We start from the raw sequence: 22,927 nt of genomic DNA on the forward strand, positions 1-22,927 counted from the left end.
CTCACAGAGTCTTTGTCAGCAGCAACAGTCCAGATCAGGTGAAACCCAGAGTCTTTAATTAGTTGTCAACACGGTCACAGAATATTACAACCCAACTTCACTACAGTACGGTGGCCCTGAGGTGCAAAACACGACAACATTTCAGAAAACACAATAATTGGAGATCATTTTAGCATTAGCTCAAGAGCAGGACCATACCTAAAAACACTCCTCTTCCTGTCATATGTCTATAAAGGCCTCCCTGCCCAGCATCCCTGTTCGATCTCACTTTCCATGCATGCAACCTCATTCCAGTTTGCTCGCACAGTCGTTTCAAAAACAAGCTCAAGCTACCACCAATAATTATCCTATTGAAATGTTTCACCTGCTTTTGCCTAAGGCTTAGAAATCTTTGTATTCAGGAAGTCTTTTTCATCTTAACTCTTATGACTATTTTCTTTATGTTGTGTGTTCAATGTTACTAATACTGTAGCACCCTGAGTTTCACTATGAATGAAAAGTGTGGTACAAATTAAATGTATCATTAGTATTAAGAGGACTTTTTGCATCTATAAAATGCATTACATCATGGGACTTTACTGGCAGAAAGTAGTGTAGATGCACCACTGTTTTGTTCATTGTTGCATTTTTGAGGGGACTTTATACTATATATAGTGGTTAGATTTACACACACAGTCATGTCCGCTCAGTTGTACTGAGTGCAAAAGTGACATCAGTGTGATACTGTTTACCCTTTACACTGTTTTTTTTTTTGGTACATTTTTTTATTGTCTCACACAAAGAAGAAAATGGAACAGTAAGAATGAGTTCTATTATTGTTTTATAACAAATATACTTTAACGATATAAACCCTAGTTTTAATCAGAGTACAAGAAATGGCAGACACAAAAATAAAGAACATATGAATATCTTTGGATTACTGATCACACAGATCTCTTTGTCTCATTTGAGAGCATCAGTGTAAATTATAGTTGTCATTCAGTCATACAGAGACATGATACAAACTTAACCTACATTTTTTCTTTAAGAATTAATTTGGTTAATTACATCAATGGTTAATATTTGTGTTTTATACAGATAGAGTACATATTTCTGTTCATTCAGATAATGTCAGCCACACGTTGGGTGCACACTCCATACCATAAATTTGCCACACAGTGTCCATTAAATGATCTTCACATATACCGCAGTCCTGTTCAAATTTTAGTGTGGAACTGAAGTGTGGGATCCTTCATCTTTTTCATGTAGTCTTCATCAAACTCTTCATTCTGGGCCACAGTGAAGTGGTTCTTCCAGTCACCAACTTTTCCTGCAGAACCACAAAGATTCAGTCAGATATTTTAGCTGAAGGTGGATATCTGGTTTCTTTCCTGGTCACATATACTGTATAACATTATTCATTGTACCTTTTCTTATGAAGGAAGATATTTTGAAATCCATCCCTCTAAATGTTGAATGATTGACCATGTTATTCTTTTTCATATTATCAAACTGCACTTCCCCTCTAATTCTTTCCTTCTCCTCAGCTGAAGGAGACAAACCAAGAAAGCAGCAGAGTTTGTCTATTTCCCGTCCAGTATCCTGGAAATGCAACGGTCAAATATTATCATCATATTATTAAAAGCTAGCAGAACTTTGGAAAAGTCATGTGAACAAGAAGAGACTTCTAAATCACACAAATACAAGTAAAGACATCTTGCAAAAATAAATAAATTACCTCAATAAGATCTTCATAGAAGATGTAATGGAGGTTTGGATAAGTCTGTTTCTTCTTCCACCAGCCGTTCACGTGGTCATACCAGGATCCAAATACCACTGAAAAAGTAAAAGAATATATAAAAGCACTTGCAGAGTGTGGAAGAAATATGTGCATCTCCAATGCAAACAACTCTGTCACTGTATTTCATACATACTCTTTCCCTCCATAAATCTCTGGAGGTAACTGCTCCAGTGTCCAGGGTCTGGATTTATTTTGGTCATGCGTTCATAGTGGAAATAAGACACCACACTGTCCTTTGCATTCCGGGCCACATAGACTATCTACACAACAACAAAAACACAATTTGGTTTTACAGACTAAACTGTTGATACTTACAAGGCATTTTTATTCTTTTGTGTAAAGTTGTTATATGTGCTGCTGACACCTGGGACATTGTTTCACAACCAGAGGTTATTCAGTGTCACCAAAGGTCTTTTGGTTTCCAGAGGACAACATTCACCTCAAATGACTGTTAATGGATCAGTTACATAACAGGATTATTCAAAATACAATAGTGACAATATTCTTTCTCACATAAATTTCAATTTCTTCCATTAAATGTCATGATTTCATACACTTTTGGTCAGGTGTGCCGTTTAACACTATGTGACTGTGCATTTTCAAACCTATAGTTTGTTTCCTCTGGTCCGAATCCATGGATGAAGGTCCTGAAAAAGCTCCTATCTGCCAAATTAATTGCTGCAAACTGCTGCAATAAATTAACAGGCAAGACTAGACAGAAGATTACATATACAGATATGGCTGAAAAAATTGGTACCCTTCCACCTTAAAAAAAAAAAAAAAAAAAAAAATCAGCTTGGATCTGTATTGAAGTTTTCCTTGGTTCTTTATCAACCATTTGAACAATCCCTCTGTTCAAGGTCCCTCTGTCCTTCTGTGTGTGATACTAATTAAAACACAATAGTCTGCTTAAAGTATCACTACAAATCAATTATTTCTTATAACTTCTAAGGGGTAACAATCATTTTGTCCAGGCTACTGTAGAATGTCTTTGAAGAATAAGCATGAATTCTGTTATTTTCACAACTTTTTATATTTTGTTCCACTGCAAACCAAACATACACATGTATTGATAATAAGATATATTTTCATTTCAACACTGTTAAGGGTGAATGGTGCATTATTTTAATAAAATGCAAGGGTACCAATCATTTCGGCCATGTCTGTATAATCCAGGGTCTGAAGAGACTATCTCTCCAGCTCCAGGCCACTCCAAAACGCATTCCAGTCAAAGTTAATCAATGAGATAATCTCGACATGATAGAGAACAGTATATTCCCTTAGATTGCACTATATAAGTATCCTCCCCTATCTCAGCTTTTTGTGATCTTGAGACAATGGAAATAACACACAGGGAATGTACCTTGCAGTTTTGCTCCCAAAAGGACTTTGGCATAAACTGGACAGGAAGATGAGTTTTGATAAGTCGAGGAGAAGTGTGGAGCTTGTCGGCCAATTCTGTTCCCTTGAAGATCTGTGGAGAAGACCCTGATCCTGGAAATTATTAAAACAGTTTACATCACAGTGATTCCTTCAGTGTAGTAAATACAGTGCCTGAATAAAAACATGATAAAATGCTTTTGCATAGCTACAGAAGGGAGGTGTGCTCGACTGCACAAGATGTCTTGGCAGTGGACAAGCATAAAAAGAGGCAGGAGCTGACTTTATGCAGCATAGACTTTATTCCATGAACTGATGTTTCACTACAAGCGTGCCTTCTTCAGACCTGCACTTCAGAGTTTAAGTGCTGTAGAAGACAAGCTTGTGCTGAAATGTCAGCTCATGAAATAAAGTGAAATTGCTACTGCCTCTTTGCAATTTTTACGCTTATCTGCTGCCTACAATGATAAAAGGCTTATGAACATTTCTGATGCAATGAAGATAAATGCATCAGTTATTATTAAGTAATTGCACACTCACTGACACACAACCTTTACAATAAAACACAATGAAACAAAGTTTAATGTGCATTTTTAGTTTACAGACTGAAGCAAAGGGTGAAAAATTTCCACCATGGCCACCACAAGTGTTTGTGTGCAAGTTTGTGACATGAAATATGATGAGTATGAGATTGTTTGCTAAACCTGGCTGCAGAGAAGGCACAGTGACCTCTAAGTTAGGCACTCTTAGATAGATTGGGATGGATGTCTGACGCTCTGGAGATGTTTTACCAAAGTACAGCAGGTCAAGGATGTAGCAGAGCCATGTCTGTCCTAAAAGACAGACAGAGTAAAAAAGATTGTCACGATCCAAACGACTCACCTCCATATACACATCTGATAAAGAACAGTTACACATGCTATTCATGTTGATGGACAGACCTGCTTTGGGGTATGATGTAATAAGTATATCATCTGGCCTGGCCTGAAACTTTTGAATGTTCTCCCAGTTGTCCGTTAAATAGTGGGTCATTGACACTCCGTGGAAATCGAACAGCTCCGGTCGAGAAGATAAATCCATCTTTAAAAAAAAAAGGAAAAAAGAGACATGAAAAACATATGGTGGTGGTTGGTTTCATACTAGAACAATCTGATTGTAGGGAAAAAGGACAGACTAAAAAGAAAATAAAAGTAAGAGAAAGTAGTAAATTAATTCAAATTAACTTTGAGATTGTCTCAGGAAATAAATAATTTTCAAGACGCATTCATGTCATTTCTCAAAATGAAGAAGACAAACAGCAAATTTGCATTTACATATTTGTTGTGTTTTGCTCCATGTTGAATGTTAAACAAGTATTAAACTCTACTGGAAAATAAAGCAAAGTGTTTTAAAAAAAGGAAAATTATACAAATTATCGTAATTAAACGCAGTCATCTGGAGACATACAGTACCTTGTCCATTGATGTTCAGTTTGTCCTCTGATCACTGTTCATCATAAGATGAACAGCAAATTTGCTTTTACAATTTACAATTTTGTGTTTAGCTCCATGTTGAATGTTAAACAAGTACTGAGCCCCACTGCAAAGTAAAGCATTTGAAACAGGAACATTATAAAAATTAATAATTAAACACACTCATCTGGAGACATACCTTTCTTGGCACAACTGTCTTTTGTCTCTACTTGACTTTCCAGTCTGAGCATGTTTCTACAGAATGATATCACATGTTTGTCCTCAATTCTTTAAAGGATAAAGCTGTTGATTCTCTACTATTTTTCTTATTGTCAATAAATCTCATGTGCAGAGCCAAACCAACAATAAGTTGATCTTAATTAGAAGTATTGTGTATGTATCCAAAGCCTATATATAGTATTCCTCTGTGACATAAACCTTTAATCATGTTAGTTTGTTTAGAAACTGCTTTAAAGACTAATAACAGGGAACAGGGAAACAGGTTTAGGTAACAAGATGGTTGGAAGGCGAAAGGCATGAAGCAACATTGACAAACTGGCGAGGAGTCAATTAATCTTGGCGAGTATATATACTGCTGGGTTAGGTCTGTGCAATAGGACGATATATATGGTGTATCAAGAGAAAAACATCTATTGTTTCATATTACGCTCTATCATTTATTTTGTTGTGATGCAAATCACACTCTTTACAGCAATATTTTTCATCATTTGGAGTCTGTCTGTCTTTTTTATGTGGATTACATTAATAAATTATTCTTCTTTGCTTTTTACTTGCAAAGCTTTTATTGTACTTTTAAGAGTATTTAATCTGCACAAATGTTGGACAGACAACAGGGGGGCAAGGACCAACTATTTATTAATTGAATTAAAATGTGCTATATTGGTACAGGTATTGTTATTGAGATATGAAATGACCTATGGTGGGATTTGAGATTTTGGTCATATTGCCATATAAGTTTGGTTTAGAGTTATAACCAACAGACAAGAATGACCTAGATATCTGTCACTAAAATATGGCCATCAAATCAAATGTTTCTGAATATTGACAGTGCTCTCTTTGCTCTGCTTTGCTTTGCTCTTACCATCTTGGCAAACAGGGGCAAAGGTTATGCTAAATATTCAGGCTTGCAAAAATATTTAATCCAGTCTGCATTGGCAGCTTAACCTACATGCTGACTCAACAGGAACATAGTTAAATGTCATAGACCTTTGATATCTAAGCGAGCTCAGTAGTGACAACTACTTTAGATTGGTTCTTAAATATAGGAAAACACCAGATGAGGACTTATTTATCCCTCTCAGCTCTACCTTTTCTCTTTTTTTTGTTTTCTCTGCATGGTCCATTGTTTCTCCACACTGCTTGGCCATGTGCACTCACACTGACCCAAAATTGTGTTGAGGTGTACTTCAATCATGTGTGCTCAATATTGTCACTGTTAGTTTTATAAAAGACCTACTGGCTTTGTCTGAAATTACACCCTCATTCACTCATTCGCTACTCCCTGTGTCAAGTCAAAGTCAAATTTATTTATGTAAATAAACATGTCCATGTAATAGAAACTCACTTGTTTAACTGAGATTTTGGAGACTTACTAATCATCATGTTTTTGCATCATCACTGTCTGCTGTAGAGACACACAGTGGTACTTTTTGCATCTATAAAATGCATTACGTTATGGGACTTTATTAGCAGAAAGTAGTGTAGATGCACCACTGTTTTGTTCATTGTGACACATTTGAGGCGACTGTATACTATACATAGTGGTTAGATTTACACACACAGAATTCAGATACTCAAATAAAATGGTGGAAAGTAAATGTAGTGCAGTATATAGTGAATTAGGAGTGATTTCAGACACGGCCTTTGTTTCCCCACTGATGCGTGTTTCACCTCACCCTTCCCCCAGTGCAGCCAGCCAGCTTCTCTTGGTCCCTTGGGGCTTCTGGCATGTCCACTCAGTTTTATTGTCTCACACACAGAAGAAAATGGAACAGTAAGAATGAGTTCTATTATTGTTTTATTACAAATATACTTAAATGATATAAACCCTAGTTTTAATCAGAGTACAAGAAATGGCAGACACAAAAGGAAAGAATAAATGAATATCTTTGGATTACTGATCACACAGATCTCTTTGTCTCATTTGAGAGCATCAATGTAAATTATAGTTGTCATTCAGTCATACAGAGACATGATACAAACTTAACCTACATTTTTTGTTTAAGAATTAATTTGGTTAATTACATCAATGGTTAATATTTGTGTTTTATACAGATACAGTATATCCTCTTGTTTTTAAAGAATATATCTATTGTGTTCATGATATGTAGTTCACAGGCCTAATTCAGATCATATCAGCTACAATAACTGTTTTCTCAGCCTGTTCAGTCCTGTTTAAATTTCAGTGCGGAACTGAAGAGTGGGATCCTTCATCTTTTTCTTGTAGTCTTCATCAAACTCTTCATTCTGAGCTACAGTGAAGTGGTTCTTCCAGTCACCAACCTTCCCTGCAGAGCCACAAAGAATCAGTCAGGTATTTCAGCTGTGTTTTTTCTTGTCACACACATTGTTAATTATTCATCAGGTTACCTTTTCTCATGAACTGAGAAATTTTGAAATCCATAATCGCGAACGTAGAATAGTTGACCAAGTTGTTCTTTTTCATGTTATCAAACTGCACCCCACATGCAATTCTGTTCTTCTCCTCGGTCGAAGGAGACAAACCAAGAAAGCAGCAGAGTTTGTCTATTTCCCGTCCAGTATCCTGGAAACACAATGGTAAAACATAATCCCGCTATTATCAGCTACAGCACAAACAAACACAAGCACAGGCAAACCAAAAATAAAAAATAACCTCAATCAGATCTTCGTAGAACATGTAATGGAGGTTTGGATAAGTCTGTTTCTTCTTCCACCAGCCGTTCACGTGGTCATACCAGGATCCGCACACCACTGAAGCAATAAAACAATACATGAAAGCACTTGCAGAGTGTTGAGGAAAGATGTGCATCTCTGTTCCAATGAAAACAACATTATTATTGCTTATCATTCTGTACATACTCTTTCCCTCCATGAATTTCTGGAAGAAGTTGCTCCAGTCTCCTGGCTCTGGCTGAATCATAGTCATACGATTGAAGTGGAAATAAGACACCATGTTGTCCTTGGCGTTTCGGGCCACGTAGACCATCTACAGGAGAAGAACAGACTTCAGTAATCTAAAGGCTAACATTACATGAGACATAAGTGTTTCTTGTAGCTGGAAGTATACATCAGTTTGTTAATTTTGTCGTCATTTAGCCTTTAAATGAAATATGAGTCCTTTATGCTGCTGAAGTTACTTTCATCATCTATCTCAGCTTCCTGTGATCATATGTTGAGAAAGGAAATAAAACACAGGCTACTGTACCCTACATTTTTGCTCCCAAAAGGATTTTGGCACAAACTGGACTGGAAAATGAGTTTTAATGAGTCGAGGAGAGGTGGGGAGCTTGTCCGCCAGATCTTTCCCTGGATGAAGAGATGAAGATGGAGAGAGCAACACTCTGATCCTATAAGCCATTCATGTATAGTTTCTTGAATTTTACAGTGAGATAGAAACATGCTAATAATGGGAATAGAACTTCTCTAATATGATGATTAAGACAAATGCAACAACCACTTTCACTATTACACAACCTTTACAATACAACACAATCTCATGTAACCCGATGTCAAAGATTTAGTTTACTGATTTGGAAAAAATGTAGACAATCACTACCACAGTTTTAAATTAAATATGTGTGTGACGTGAGATTTTCTGTTTAACCTGACTCCAAAGGTGGGACACAGATCTCCAAGAAAGCCACTCTTTCATAGATAGGGATGGATGTCTCACGCTCTGGAGATTTCTGGCCAAAATACAGCAGGTCAAGGATGTATGAGACCCATGTGGTCCCTAAAAGAAGAAGAGGAGAAAGAAAGTCAAGTCAGTTTTATTTATATAGTGCCAAATCATAACAGAAGTTATCTCGGGACACTTTTCATATGAGCAGGTCTAGACTGTATTCTTTAGAGACAGTACTCTTAGACTATCCTGACCCCTCACCTCTATACATACATCTTTTTAAGAGATTATGGACTGACCTGCTTTGGGGTATGTTGCAATAAGTATATCATCTGGCCTGGCCTGGAAGTTTTGAATGTTCTCCCAGTTGTCTGTGAAATAGTGGGTCATGGAAACTCCATGGAAATCAAACAGCTCTGCTCGTGAATCCATCTTTAAAAAAAAAAAAAATGCAATGAAACTGGAGCAATTTGATTTTGGGGAAAAAGAAAAGAAGAAACAAGCACAAGGTTTATTAAAAGATTTATTGTCAAGTAGGTTTGCCTTGATGTTGTGGTGCATAACAATCAAAATATAAAAGATAATTCAAACTATAATTACCTACACAAAGTAAGAGATAGTACAAGTACCACAAGTCAATCATATAATACAAAATAAATGTACAATAAAAATAAACTGAAAAAATCTGTCAGGGTTTAAAATGAAATGAATAAAATGTGCATACAGTAACAGTCAAATGTTTGGACACTTTGGGAAGGTGTGTCCACACTTTTGACTGACACTGTATATTTACCAAGAGTGTACGAAAGTTCATTCATAGTAAATAAAGAATTGGATTAATGTAACATGCCAAACAACATTGTTCATTGTCATTTGCAGACAGTGAAGTCAAAATGTCTTAAAATAACTTCTAAAAGTCATCTTAAAAGGATAGAAACAACAAACAATTAAGAGCCAAAAAGGACAATATTGTGCTCAAAGAATAGTTAGAAAAAACACTGTTGCTGTTAAAGACAAGAGGGGTTGAATTCTTCAAATATGTAAAAGCAGTTGATAATACATCACTTTTACATGCATTTACAATTCCATTCTCATAAGCTCTGCACTACATGTTTAACAAGTAATGAACCCCACTTGACAGTAAAGCACACGTAGGTCTTTATAAAAAAGAGATTCATTTAGAAATCCCGTAACAGATCAGACGTACCTTGTCCGGATTTACTGACATGCTGATCGCCGCTAGTTTCTCTGTCGTTTCTGTTTCTTATCCTTTTCTTGTCTCCTTTTGTAATTTTTCCCTAACCACCCAACTATTTTCCTTCCTGTTACATAATAGTCTCCCCACTGTAATTTTGGTCTCAGTGCCAGAGCTGATATGAAAAGTCCAGCCCCTCCCCCTCCTACCAGAAGTCCCGAGTCGCTCCCCTTTATTCCCCTCTTTTCTCAGAAACATACAGAACATGCATGGTATACGCAGCTGTTTGCCTAATACATCAAGATTTCGTCTGATTCAACTTTTTTCAACTCATTGTGTGCAGTGATGAAGAATCTGTTATATCTTGTTGCTGTCTGTCTGAATACAGTACCCTCTCCTGTTTTGGCCCCTTTATTTCATTATTGACAACTGACTGTCTGAATGCAGCAGATTAACACAAAACTCAGCATCAGTAATCCCAAATAATCATCAAACACAGGTTTTCCTACTTTCATACCACATTTTTTTGTTCTTTGTAACCATAAACCAGTTATGTATGTGTGATAGGTTGGCTTTCAGCCTTCCTTTTTCCCCTTTTTTCCTAGTGTCTCTGCCAAACGAACAGGGTGTTGTACTGTTGCTGTCCCTCTCCTCTCTACTGCATGGTGGTGGTGTGAGGTGCTAACTGTGTGCATTTTCAACTCGGTCACTATTGTGTGGTCTTGTGTTTAGATGACAGCACACAACTTTGTGTGTGGTGGTGTCTTTTTTTTTAGGACTTTGTGCTTTCATCATGTTGTAATAAATAAATTGCCCTAAACCTGATTTTTTCTTATAACTAGTATTCAATAAATTGCCCATCGAGAGTCAAAATCCATGTTTCCTTATTATTTTGTTACACCCATGACAACCCTTATTTAGATTTCCTGGGGATCTTTTCCCCAGATGGCGTTGTCCAACCTTGAGGCCCACTAGCCTCATTACTTTGCCTTAGTTACATAAGTTGTGTATGCACATTTAAACAATGTCACAGTCACTTGGGAACTGTGTGCTTGTGTTCAACTCAAAACACACACAGTTCTTTATCCTTTAAAGTGCATTTGAGTTAAAACCACAATACACAGCAAGAAAAACATAAGAAAGCTTCTTCTTTGCAGTTAGTTTTCAATCTGCAGTTCTGTCCTGTCTGTGAACTGCACTTTCTCCATGTATAGGTGAAGAATCTTGGCCCATTTTCAAAAAATTTTTCCAGTGAGCCTGGGGAGGAAGAGCACGGACCCAGAGGCCATGTGCAGCTGTAACCTCTCAAAAGTTTAATTGGTTGTCGGTCGTTGAGGATACACACACACGCACACAAAATAAACAGATAAGAAGTTAATGGGGCATCTGAAGGGAAGGATCACTTCTAAAACATGTCATGCAAGGAAATACATATACTGTAAGATAACTACTGACTTTCAGATAAAGACTTGCTTTGTGCTGCAGAATGTCAAGTATGAATTTTTTAACTCAACTTTTATATATTTCAACGTATATCTCAAAAGCTGGGTAAATAAAAACAAAGCTATCTGCATGGATTAACCTTAGGTTAATAGCAGTAAGTGAGAGTTACCACACTGGGGGCTTGACTCTATAGGGCTGTCTGTCAGTTGTTCCACCACTTTGGTCCGGGCTGAAAAATCTCAACTTTTACTTAAAGATGCAGTGTGTAGAATTTAGTGGCATCTAGCAGAAGGGACTTGGCAGAAATGGAATATAATATTCATAAGTATGTTTTAATTAGTATATAATCACCTGAAAATTAGAATTGTTGTGTTTTTGTTGCATTAGAATGAGCCCTTTAATCTACATATGAGGACCCGACGTAGCGAGTCCTCTTCCATGGAGCCCGCCATGTTGCACCACCATGTTTCTACAGCAGAATAAAATGGACAACCCAAACACCGGCTCTAGATTGGGCCTTTCGCAGCCACCATAGGTTTTCTTACACACTTGGAAGGGGAGGGTAAATGCAAGATTGGATCTGCTGGAGGGACAAACTCTAGCGGTTAGGGTTAGGTTTCAGGTTGAGGTTAAGATTAGGGTTAGGGTAAAAGAATTAAAGGAAAATTAAGGAATTTGATTCAATTTGAGTTTGTAATTATCTGACAAAAAAAAAATCCATTCTAAGATCCACTCTAGATAATCTAGCCTTTAGATAAATTAACCAATAAATCAGCCTGTGTAATACATCGGCTGTTGTTATCTTATTGCAGATACTGTATATGTCCGGCCGATAAATACACAAAATTGCACTACAGAAATGCAAAGATGCTTTTAAGGCGATTTAGGAACAGTGACACCATTACATAGTTCGTCCACCACCAAATTAAACCGACAAGTAGTAAGAATCTGGGCTGCATCCATCTAAAAGCCAAATTTGTTCACAGTTCTTTAAAAAACAAGTGTAGGGGAACCTTATTATAAGTTTATGTTTTATTTCAATGTAAAGATATAGGAAAATTGGCTAAAAATAATTTTCTGATTTTTTAAAAACTCTCAAATATCAGTAGGTAGGTATTTGCCTCAAAAAATCCAGCAATGATCAGGCTATGGTTCACTAACTGCGTTTTCTGTGGGGTTTGGTTGAAAGCCCCAGGAAAAGCTAGTAAGTGGACCTTGATGATTAAAAAAAGTAAAAATCACTGTCAAGTGACTATTTGATTACATGGAATACAAAACAATAACATTCATTTATAAAATAATTGGGTTTGTTAATTACTTTAGTATAGGTAATTCTTCCAGGCATTTATAAAATAAACAAGTACAACAAGAGTTGTACGCCATTTGGCTTATGAGGGGATTGAACAAGCCAAACCTAACAGAGTTCTGATCTGTAACGACTCAGCATCTGTACAGCTTAAAGCCAGGCACATCCATTAAATCGGCAGGACATACTATTTGAAATAATGGAAATACATTCACAAGTAATACATCAAGGCACTGTGGTCACATGCATTTGGATTAGGATTAATAGAGTGGCAGCAGCACTGGGATCAGGAGACAAGAGGAAGACAAATAGAGTTGGCATTGAGAGAAACAGGGGGAGGAAATAGAAAAGAGGAGGACTCTCCACATTATAGGGAAGCATCCAACTGGACTTTGTGAGCATTGTCAGGTTCCAGGAACATGTAGTTGTTGACTGAACATGTAATTGTTAACTGCAGGGAATATACCTCAGAAAGAAAGGACACGATGGAGGGAATGAGGAGATCAGGGCTGACAGGAGCAAGTTTGAAGCGCTTGTGGGTGTATGTGATGTGCTTTTGTGTGTGGCTTTGTATTTTGTATTTTGTATGATGTGTTCTGTGTGTTTTTTTTTGCTTTGTACTGTTTATTGTTGTGCTGTTGTATATTTTGATTGTGGAGGACTGCAGATTTAAATTAGCTTTGAGCTAACTCTGGTGTAGCGCATCATTTATGTTAAAAACTGTACACGGTCCCGATAAATAACTACAATAATAATAATACAGTATGAGAGTGGACAGGGCAGGAAGAGACGTCACAGGAAGTAAAAAACGTATACAAGAAAGATGGCGTCGGTCGGCGAGGCAACGGTAAAGGATACACACGTGGGGAAAAAGAAAAAGGTAACTGTGAATAAATAAGTAAGAGGTCATTATCGCAACGGTGTCGAGCTTTTGTTGCTGTCGGAGAAGACAGGCTAGCTCTGTGCCTTTGAAACTGACACACTCAAAGTAGCATTTAGCTCGTTATTTGCTAGCATCAGGCAGCTAACTGCAGCAGCCTTGATGTAAGTTAGAGGAGGTCCTCGGGGGAGTCGAGCTGACCCTGTTTCTGAGCACAAATAAATACTCTAAACTCAGTTATTTCCGTAAAGTCGCTGCTGCTAACTTGAGACAATTTTCTCCTTTCTGACAGCCTCCTGCTCGATACTGGGAGGAACCGCAGGAAGAGGAGAAAGATGAAAACAAAGTGGGAAAAGACGAAGAGACGACTGAAGCTGCTGAGGAGCAGGAGACACAGAAAGCAAAGAAAAGAAAGCAAGAACAGGAGCAAACAGATGGAAATAAAGTCATATCAGGGGTAAGAGAATAAAAGTGATTGTTTTTTGACTGGCCCATCATCAATGCCCCTTTCAATCAGTCTGTATTAACTCACTGAAGCTGATTGAAAACAAATTAACTGAAACCTTGAGCCTAATGTGATGGTTAAATACAGGAAAGTAACAGCAAGATCTCATCACCTTGCAAACAAACTCTCTGTATACCAGAGTACCAATCTGATACCAGTGCTCTCTTTTTAATCAAAATTTAAATTTAAACTGTGTACAACTCAACGGGATCATTTTATGTAAGGTATCATCAGGCCAGGGATAGTTGTGGCCTAAAAAATGAGTAAAACTGCAACTAACGCTCATCATTTGGTCTAAAATGTCAGAAAAGAGACAACATCTTTATATGTCTTGTTTTGTCTGACCAGCAGTCCAAAAACCAAAGTTATACAGTTAAGGGCTGCAATGATTATTGTCATTAGTCATTAATCTGTTGATTTTCTCAATTAATTGATTAGTTGTTTGGTTTATAAGATGTCAGGAAATAGTGAAAAATCACTGTTTCCCAAAGCCCAAGCTGCAACCTAAAATTTGCTCTTTTGTCCTATCAAACAGTCCACAACCCAAAGATAATCAGTTTACTATTATAAACTAAAGAAACCAGAAAATAGTGATATTGAAGAAGCTGGATCAAAAGAGTTTTGGCATTCTTATGAAATCACTCAAAACAATTATTCAGTTGTCAAAATAGTTGGCAATTAATTTTATGTTGATTGACTTATCATTGCAGCTTTAATAGAGTTTATTTACTGTTATGTAAGATAAGATAGAACAGGGAATGTGTTAAAAAATTACTAAACATAAACATACTAAATTATAAAACAAATAGTTGCTGATTAGTGTTGTCGTTTGATAATCACTTAAGCTCTAAATGAAATATCAAAGGTAAGATGCCATGGGATTTATGGCTGCACTACTCCATCAACTGGAAATATTCTTGATAAAAATAATCTTGCGCGTCATTTTTATAAACATTTCCCCCAAATTCAGCCTGACATTTTTAGTGTCTTTGGAAACTTTAAGATCTCCGCTAGAATTTTAAATTTATGTGCGTTTAACACAGCAACAGTGAGTGTTTTCTAACAATATTTGTAAATTTCTTTTTCCAATGTAGTATAAAATGTATCTTTCTCAAAGTAGTATATTTGTGACGGAAGTGAACAATAGTCTTACCAAACTTGTGTTGAATCAAGAGCCATGTACTGAATGTACATGCAGTGCATCCCTTAACTGTAAAGCAGCATTTATAACCAGAAGTAGATCATATTTACTCTACACCACATTATGGAAATACCACAGATTCCCAAAAACATCTAATGTCATATTCCAGTATTATATTCTATCAATATATCCCCCAGCTCTGCATGATAATTTCAGTGTTAAAAAAATTAAAGTGAGTGTATTTTCTCCTCAGAAATCAGACCCTTTCCCTGGGCCTGCCCCTATTCCTGAAGACAGGGTGCAGAAGTTCAAGAGGAAAGAAAAAACTAAAAAGGTAAGCACGTCAACGTGTCTTATTTACAATTCCTGGTAAGTAAATGAAGTTAGCTGTTTCCACTAGGCGTCATCTCATTTCATTATTCTTTTCGTCCTAGCCTCGGCGCCACCATTCCAAGCTGAAAGACGTGATAGCTCGCTCAGAAGAAGCCTCCGAAATGGCCCAGAAACAAGCTGCTCGGTTTGACCTTCTACTCCCAGAAGATGCAGGGTAATTTCAGCTGCTGGCTTATTCATGTCACTGTACTGACAGAGATTAAATGGTGAAAAGTGTCACTTTAAGCCACCACTGAAACACCTGGTTGTGCTACATTTCCCTTTAATCTCAGGTTTCTAGAAGGAGATGAAGACGAGGACACGTGTACCATCTCTCAGGAGGATATTGCTGATGCTGTGGATATAACATCTGGGGCAAAGGTGGGACACTGATTGGACACTAGTGTAGGCACTTCTGACATCTTAGTGCTGCAGCCTTATTTCAGGGTATCTACATATGTGTCTTTTAAAGACTTAAAAAGCAATTTTAAAAGAATTTATCTTCCTCAAAAAATTCTTGCAACAGTGGATTTTGTGTACAGGAAGCTGCAAAAACTCAAATTAACTCAAGTTAATCATTTGTAACTGGTTAATTGATCTGTACGTTTTCTGCCACTTTTCTGGTCACATTAAATTAATTGATTATGTAATCAGGCATTATCGTTATATACTGCAGGGAAGTACTAAATAATGTGATTTAATAATAAACAATTCAACTTTCTGGTATGACCGGTGTTAATTTGCTTTCTATGTGGTATTAAAAGGTCTTAAATTTAACTTAGTGAACCCTGCAGAAACCCTGATATTTATTAAAGGTTTATATTTTGACCTTGTTAATCATCAAATGTTACTTTTAAATAGCAATTTACAGCAAAAACCCACAATAAAGTAGCTATTTATATGGGTCAAAACCTTCCCTGGCATAAAAAAATCTCTACACAGAATCTAGTCCAGACATAACGTATGAGGATTTTCTGTTGGTTGCCTGGGGCACGGCAGGTTTTCAGCCATCATCCGACAGGCTGTGTGTCTGTGGGATTACACAGGCTGGGAACATTGTGTGGTACACACAGGACATGTTGTTTCCAGTGTATTGTATCAAATCCAATGTTTTCTATGTCTAGTTAAAAAAGCACAAAGCACACCCAAAACTAACAGAACACCGTGTTTTTTGAAGGGAACAAGACTTAGATTACTTTTTAGCTCATGATTAAGAGTTGTTACTAAGTCACTTTTTTCATTTCATGTGCTGCTTTTGCTGCTGTTTCTGAATGTCTTCTCTCTTCAATGCAGTCAAACTTCATTTAAGATTTGTAAAGGAAAGATACAAGTTAATGTAACTTCATTATTGTATTTTTATGTGTCAGAGATGAGCATACTGTGGCAAATGTTTGATTACATTTAAGATGAATTCTAGGAGGTCCCAGGTCTTTTGTTTTTGCTCTGACTATTTACTTCTTCTTTATCTGTTTTTCCTTTCTCCTACTTCCTCCTCAGTATTTTAATCTGAAACTGTCTCAGTTTGGACCATATCGAGTAGATTACAGCAGGACTGGACGGTCAGTGTCACACTCTCTGTACTCATACAAACAAACGTATCAAATGTTTATCTTGTATTGATTTATATGTTCCCAAATGATCTGTGTTAGTGGAAGACAGCATATAATAATTTAATCATTTAACTACTACAGCAAATGTTTTTAAATTGTTGGAACAGCGTTAAGAGAAAACTCAGGACATTTTTATGTAAATATGTTTGTGTGTTTGAGGTGTTCGTGTGTTGTTAATGATGTGTTCTTTCCTCCAGTCACCTGCTGCTTGGTGGCAGAAGAGGCCATGTCGCTTGTATAGACTGGCAGTCCAAACAGCTGATGTGTGAGATAAATGTGATGGAGTCTGTCAATGATGTAAAGTAAGTTATCCAACCATTTTGTAATAGTTATAACATACTTAGCACACAGCGTAGTATTTTAGAATTATTCTTCTACTACCAGCAACTGTGAACATCCACTCTGTAAATATAATAAAATACTGTGTTTTAGGTGGCTCCACAGTGAGACCATGTACGCAGTGGCTCAGAAGAAGTGGCTATACATCTACGACTCCAATGGAATAGAGCTTCACTGCATCCGCAAATTCAATGACGTCCTTCGTATGCAGTTCCTCCCCTACCACTTTTTGCTAGCCACAGCGGTGGGTTCATTAAACCTCTTTTCTAGGCTTTACACATGATCTGTTGCATATTTGTCACCATAACTAAAATGTATCATCTGTGAATTGCGGATTCACCCTGAACCCTGATGTTACATATCAGCAGCTCAGTTGAGAGTGTTTCTTTAGCTTAAATCCTCCTGTTCTTGCTCTTGTGTTCAGAGTTCCACAAGTTTCCTGCAATACCTCGATGTGTCTGTGGGAAAGGAGGTGGCAGCTATCTGCACCAAGACTGGCCGTCTTGATGTGATGTGCCAGAACCCTCATAATGCCATCATCCACCTCGGCCACCCTAACGGCACAGTCACCCTCTGGTCGCCCAACCAGAAAGAAGCCCTTGTCAAGATGCTCTGTCACCAGGGCGGCGTGCGCTCTGTCACCGTGGACAAGACGGGCACGTGAGTCATCTTAAAACTGTAAACTTCTCATCGATATTTATTTATTTTAGAAGCAGGAGGTTCTTCATAGTAGTTCCAATGATATTGTTTTCATTATTACCGTATTGGCCTGAATATAAGACAATAACCACAATTACATGCTCACAAGATCAGAGATCCTTCTTGAATGGAGAATGTGCAGGTGTAACACCAGCTACTACAGAGAGCATTATGGATTGTTCGTAGAGTTTTAGTTTGTTAGAGTCAGTCACCCATAAAAGTGTTTTTTTTTTAAACTCAGTTTAAGCTACTGGTACCAGTTTAAGCCATTTTTCTGCCACAGAGGAAAGAAATCCATAAAAATGAGTCCAAAGCGCCTTCTAAGATCTTTACTGCAGAAACAGACCAGGGTCCGAATCATCTGTCAAGCTGCCAAGAATTCCCTCTGTCACAGATGATGAGGAGCTCAAACACACTGAAAAATGCTAATTTTTGTAGAAAATAATGTAGATTTTTTTTCCAAGAGCCTGACAGGAGAGAGATACACAAATGTGAGATTTACCTTCTGCTTTAATGGAAGTATTTTACTTTTTTCTTCAAGACTTCAAGGACGAGGTGTGTCTTCTCCTTGGATTATCAATATCTCAGGGAAACATTCCCAAAGTGTGTTGTATCTTCCAAAAGCCTTTTTCCAAAAGCAGCTGTTGGTAAAGGTGTGGGGGCGGGTCGTCTTATATTCAGGTCAATACAGTATTTTACTTTATTCTTTGATTAAAAGTCTTTGTAATCATTAACACCCTCTTGAGACAACATTCAAAGATTCAGTTGTATACTTGGCTGTGCATTGTACCTGGATTATTTTTAATGACTTTGCATCGTTTTTAAAAATTACCACAATGACAAAATATAGTGTAATCTATTGATACAGTGTATTACATGTTCTTATGAATACAACTCTCCATTGTAGCAGTCATAGTGCTAGCGCCCTCCAGGCAGAACAGTGGGTGGTAAAAAATGAACAAGTTCTGAATTATTCCATAAATGATAAAGAGATTTATAGGCTGAATAACTACTACAGTATATTTTCTGTTGTGAGCAGTGAACTGCAGTTTCCACAGTGTCCACCAGAGAGCACTCTGTTGTAATGGTCTCCTTTTTTGGCAGATACATGGTGACATCAGGCATGGATAAAAAGCTGAAAGTATATGACATCAGAGCCTTCAAGCCCCTCAAGTCCTACTTCCTCCCAGCTGGAGCTTCTTGTTTGTCACTGAGCCAGAAGGGGCTGCTGTCTGCAGCCACGGGAGATATTGTTCAGGTCATTATCCCTGTCACACTGCACGTTTTAATGATTTGTCATTGAAATACGATCGGTGCACAGGAAGTGATGCATTTTTCATTTGGAGCTGCAGTTTGTCATGAAAGAACACTGCTGTATATTTACCATGAGCAGCAAAAAACACTGTTGTTTAATGGAGAAAGTGTTAACTGCAGATTTAGGAAATGGATTTGCAAAGATTATTTGATTAATTGTTAGATTAAGAATATTAATCAACTATTTTGATAATCGATTAATTGTTTAGGTCATTCAAGCAAAAATGCCAAAAGTTTGATGTTTCCAGGTTTTTAAAGTGACAATTTGCTGCCTTTCTTGGTCTTAGATTTTATATATCTCCATAATGAAAGTAATTGTTAGTCATTATTTATTATTGCAAACCTGAAACTGTGTATGTTGTGAATTGTTTGCTTGAAAAGTTTATATTTTAGCATGTTCATCTGACCTGCTGTGCAACTGAACACTCTCTATTTTCCATATAATAAGCACCAAATTAATTCATTGTCCTTTTCAGTAACTTTCTATGAATTTATGGTTACATATTACTTTCCTTTTAATGAAGTGACAAACTACCTTCTCTCCAAAGATGAATTTTTTTTAAAATGAAGTTGAAAGTTGTTGCCTGAAATGACCCATGACACCACAGAAATGAATTTTGATAATAATTATTGTGTTCAGAGTTTTGTCTTTTTTTAAATCTTGTGACACATAAGACATTTTTATCTTTACATATTGGTAACCTTATACCCACAAATCAATTCATCTGTGTCTGTAAAAACGGTCTCCCTGCAGGTGTACAGGGACGTGTGGAGCTCTCCAGTGACTAAACCCTACATGGCTCATAGAGTTCGGGGATCAGTGTGGGGTCTGCACTTCTGTCCCTTTGAGGATGTCCTCGGGGTTGGGCACGGAGACGGTTTCACTAGCATGCTTGTACCAGGTCTGATTCGATTTCACATTACATATTTAAAAGTAGACTGAATAACAAGGAAGCAATAAGTAGGTCATTGTTTGGTGAACTAAAACTGGTGTTTCAGCTTGGTGTGGTGGTATGTAAATTGGCAATTAAAAAAAAACAAACTACAAGAGCTGCTGTCACTTAACCATATAGCAAAATATTTTGATTTACTTTGAAAACAATCCATGCATTATATTTTTCTGTGCTTTAACTTCATGAACTGTTCTCTTCCCTTCTTCCCTCTGTCACTCTAATTTGCATTCAGGTGCTGGTGAGCCTAACTTCGATGGTCTGGATGCAAATCCATACCGCAGTGCAAAACAGAGGCAGGAATGGGAGGTTAAAGCCCTGCTGGACAAGATCCAGCCAGATCTCATTAGCCTGGATCCGACTGAGCTGGGGCAGGTTGACCATGCCACCTTTCAGCAAAGGCACCAAGACAGGGTCCAAGCTCTGGTCAGTGTCTGGAAGCATCTTAATGGCACAATATCACATTTTATTTTAAGACACACATCTGTACATTTTGAAATATTGATGCATGGTCAGAACATGTTGTTTTTACAGCCTCTTGAAATCATGTTTTGTCTTGTCAGGGCTATGACCCGCTGGCCAAAGAAAAATTTGTTCCCAAGTTTAAGAAAAAAGGTCGGAGTTCTACTGGCAATGTTGAAAGGCGCAAGAAGCAAGTGGCACATGAAGACCAGAGGGTAAGTAATTCAGAACATAACCAATGCAAAAGCACTATCTTTCTGCTACATCTGCAGTGTTAGGCTCATCTAACTTGTCATGTGACTTGTTTACCCCCCCCCCCCCCCCAGGATGTAATACGAAAAACCGTGCAGGACAAAGTGAAGATGGAAAAAGAAAGAAGCGAGAGGGAGAAGAAGGCGGCGGCGTTATCTAGCCAGAGATCAGCTCTGGACAGATTCAAAAAGTAGAAAAAGAGGACCCATTGTGCAGCCAAAAACCCAGTGACATTCTGTGGGAGTGACCTTTGAACTTCATATAAAGGACACATTACTGCTCTGTGCGAGCAAAACAAGTCCTGCAGAAATTCTGGATGTAGTCAGCTCATTTGTTCATCTGTAATCAATGTTGAGTGCAGTGGTAGGGCAATTCTATTTAATGCCTGTAGCCTGAAGCACTTCCTGTCTACATGGGTGGATGAACTAATGTGAGGTCCCGTCTTTGGCATGGATGTCACTGGGAATTTGTGTTAAATTGTATTTTTTTCAAGCAAGATTTTTGACCTTGTCAAATGGAGTGCTTTGGTGGCATCTGTCAAATGTTTTATATAAATATGTTCTAAAAAATAAACAAAATAATACCAAACCTCTGAATTCAGTGTTATTATAGATCACAGCTGAATGTAAAACATACTTAAACATGCTTACACATTGTCAGCACTAGAAGTCATTAACAGAATAAGTCACGGATTAACAGCTGATATTAGCACAGCCTGTATCCCTCCTAAAGTCATCAGCCGGCATATTTGGGTGACGTCTGTTCAACAGTTACAAGTAGCAATGACAAACAATGAGGTCCTGTAAAATAATTTTGTAATGATTCATTTATGATTCAAAAAGGACAAGAATTCAGAAAAGTGTATATACTCATGAGGTTCTCAAAATAAAAAAGTAAGAGGACGGTGAAGAGTTCAATAAATACAGTTAGACTAGATAACAGGATAGATTAGCTATGAAGTTCCTCATACCTACTATGAACTGGGGAGGCTGGTTTCCAGTACAATACACCTTACTTAACTGCAAAATATATTGAAGCTGAAGCTAGAGAGACCAATTCCTCCGAGGGACAAAGGCTCTAATTGCTGATATTTTTAATACTGTTTGTGGATGTTTCAATCAGTAAGACAACTACTTTGTGTGACTAAATTGTCCGTATGATATTTGTTCTCGGGTCTCTCTCGCAGAGGTGATTTCAACCACACTTCCTGAATAACAGTTACCAACTGGCACTGGCAGTTCACAAGAATTTGAGGAAATAACTCATAAAGGCGGGGTGGACAATGATTCACACAGACTCTTTGAAGCCCTAAACATAAACAGTTCATGTTGCGCATTAATTTGGCATGACTTACAGAGTGTACTTGCTACAGGCTTAAAGGACAGGCTCACAATTTTTCAAGTCTCTCTTAAAACAATAGTCAGGTGCCCAAATGAACATTGAAATAGGTTTTTCTTGTCATAAAAACATTCCTTCCATTCATACTGAACATTAGGAGATCCCTTCATAATAAAAACGTATTTAAAGGTTTATCTGAAGCTATTATGAAGCTTCAGTCGTCCAAATTGGTCAAATCAAGTAGATATCTTTCTATGTTACAGTCTTTTTAGTGCCTCTTTTTGTTACTATACTTGTTGTTTTAAAACAGACTTGAAAAATTGTGAACCTACCGTTTAAGGCTCTAGGGATAAAAGAAAGAATGTGGAAAGTAAAAGATGATTTGCAGGCAGCAACACGTCAGGTACATCCTCATTGTCAAACAAGTTCTAGAAAAAACAAATTGACAGGTTAAGTTGACATCAAATGTCAAAGCACTGAGTTCCTGATTCGTTTGCCAGTATGTTTTCTCGTCATGGTGTAACATGACACTCATATTGTGCCACTCCTTTCCTTTATTTGTCATAGAGGCAGGGGGGATATTCTTTTTTTTTTTTAATGAGAAACACATTTGACATGTAGGTGTGTGTGTTTCCTTTCTGAAAAAAACATCAAGAAAACCTAAAA

The 22,927-nt window shown here is 37.4% G+C and overlaps 3 protein-coding genes across 3 annotated transcripts; 1 reads left to right on the forward strand and 2 right to left on the reverse strand.

Annotated features, from left to right (window-relative positions):
* Window positions 1-777: 777 nt before the first annotated feature.
* LOC122982819 (cytosolic sulfotransferase 3-like) lies at window positions 778-4,655 on the reverse strand. Its single transcript, XM_044352393.1, has 8 exons — window positions 4,612-4,655; window positions 4,102-4,240; window positions 3,865-3,993; window positions 3,144-3,274; window positions 1,914-2,040; window positions 1,718-1,815; window positions 1,407-1,581; window positions 778-1,309 (listed from the first exon to the last, which is right to left on the reverse strand). The coding sequence occupies exons 1-8, from the start codon at window positions 4,618-4,620 to the stop codon at window positions 1,197-1,199; spliced, it is 921 nt and encodes a 306-aa protein (XP_044208328.1). The 5' UTR covers window positions 4,621-4,655; the 3' UTR covers window positions 778-1,196.
* Window positions 4,656-6,632: 1,977 nt separating this feature from the next.
* Window positions 6,633-9,811, reverse strand: LOC122982821 (cytosolic sulfotransferase 3-like). The gene is made up of 8 exons (XM_044352395.1): window positions 9,663-9,811; window positions 8,755-8,887; window positions 8,438-8,566; window positions 8,039-8,139; window positions 7,693-7,819; window positions 7,487-7,584; window positions 7,222-7,396; window positions 6,633-7,139 (listed from the first exon to the last, which is right to left on the reverse strand). Exons 1-8 carry the CDS (start codon window positions 9,681-9,683, stop codon window positions 7,027-7,029), a joined length of 897 nt encoding a protein of 298 aa, XP_044208330.1. The 5' UTR covers window positions 9,684-9,811; the 3' UTR covers window positions 6,633-7,026.
* A 3,357-nt stretch (window positions 9,812-13,168) lies between these two features.
* Window positions 13,169-21,511, forward strand: wdr46 (WD repeat domain 46). Its single transcript, XM_044351972.1, has 14 exons — window positions 13,169-13,279; window positions 13,572-13,736; window positions 15,179-15,259; window positions 15,360-15,472; window positions 15,591-15,678; window positions 16,795-16,856; window positions 17,105-17,209; window positions 17,340-17,490; window positions 17,671-17,906; window positions 19,050-19,203; window positions 20,014-20,161; window positions 20,445-20,635; window positions 20,773-20,886; window positions 20,998-21,511. Exons 1-14 carry the CDS (start codon window positions 13,223-13,225, stop codon window positions 21,115-21,117), a joined length of 1,785 nt encoding a protein of 594 aa, XP_044207907.1. The 5' UTR covers window positions 13,169-13,222; the 3' UTR covers window positions 21,118-21,511.
* Window positions 21,512-22,927: the final 1,416 nt, after the last annotated feature.

This window comes from Thunnus albacares, chromosome 5, assembly GCF_914725855.1.
Source record: "Thunnus albacares chromosome 5, fThuAlb1.1, whole genome shotgun sequence".
NCBI lineage: Eukaryota > Metazoa > Chordata > Actinopteri > Scombriformes > Scombridae > Thunnus > Thunnus albacares.

What these genes read in the sequence shown, in the direction of transcription:
- LOC122982819 (XM_044352393.1), bottom strand. An exon ending in TGTGCCTTCTCTGCAGCCAG is followed by an intron (nt 3,275 to 3,864) that starts GTTTAGCAAACA and finishes AATAATTTCCAG; the next exon opens with GATCAGGGTCTTCTCCACAG. An exon ending in TTTGGGAGCAAAACTGCAAG is followed by an intron (nt 2,041 to 3,143) that starts GTACATTCCCTG and finishes GTTGTTGTGTAG; the next exon opens with ATAGTCTATGTGGCCCGGAA.
- LOC122982821 (XM_044352395.1), bottom strand. Translation starts at nt 9,683, where the DNA reads ATGTCAGTAAATCCGGACAAG. An exon ending in TGTCAGTAAATCCGGACAAG is followed by an intron (nt 8,888 to 9,662) that starts GTACGTCTGATC and finishes TTTTTTTTAAAG; the next exon opens with ATGGATTCACGAGCAGAGCT. An exon ending in TGCAACATACCCCAAAGCAG is followed by an intron (nt 8,567 to 8,754) that starts GTCAGTCCATAA and finishes TTCTTCTTTTAG; the next exon opens with GGACCACATGGGTCTCATAC.
- wdr46 (XM_044351972.1), top strand. Translation starts at nt 13,223, where the DNA reads ATGGCGTCGGTCGGCGAGGCAACGGTAAAGGATACACACGTGGGGAAA. An exon ending in GGAAAGAAAAAACTAAAAAG is followed by an intron (nt 15,260 to 15,359) that starts GTAAGCACGTCA and finishes TTTTCGTCCTAG; the next exon opens with CCTCGGCGCCACCATTCCAA. An exon ending in GATTACAGCAGGACTGGACG is followed by an intron (nt 16,857 to 17,104) that starts GTCAGTGTCACA and finishes TCTTTCCTCCAG; the next exon opens with TCACCTGCTGCTTGGTGGCA.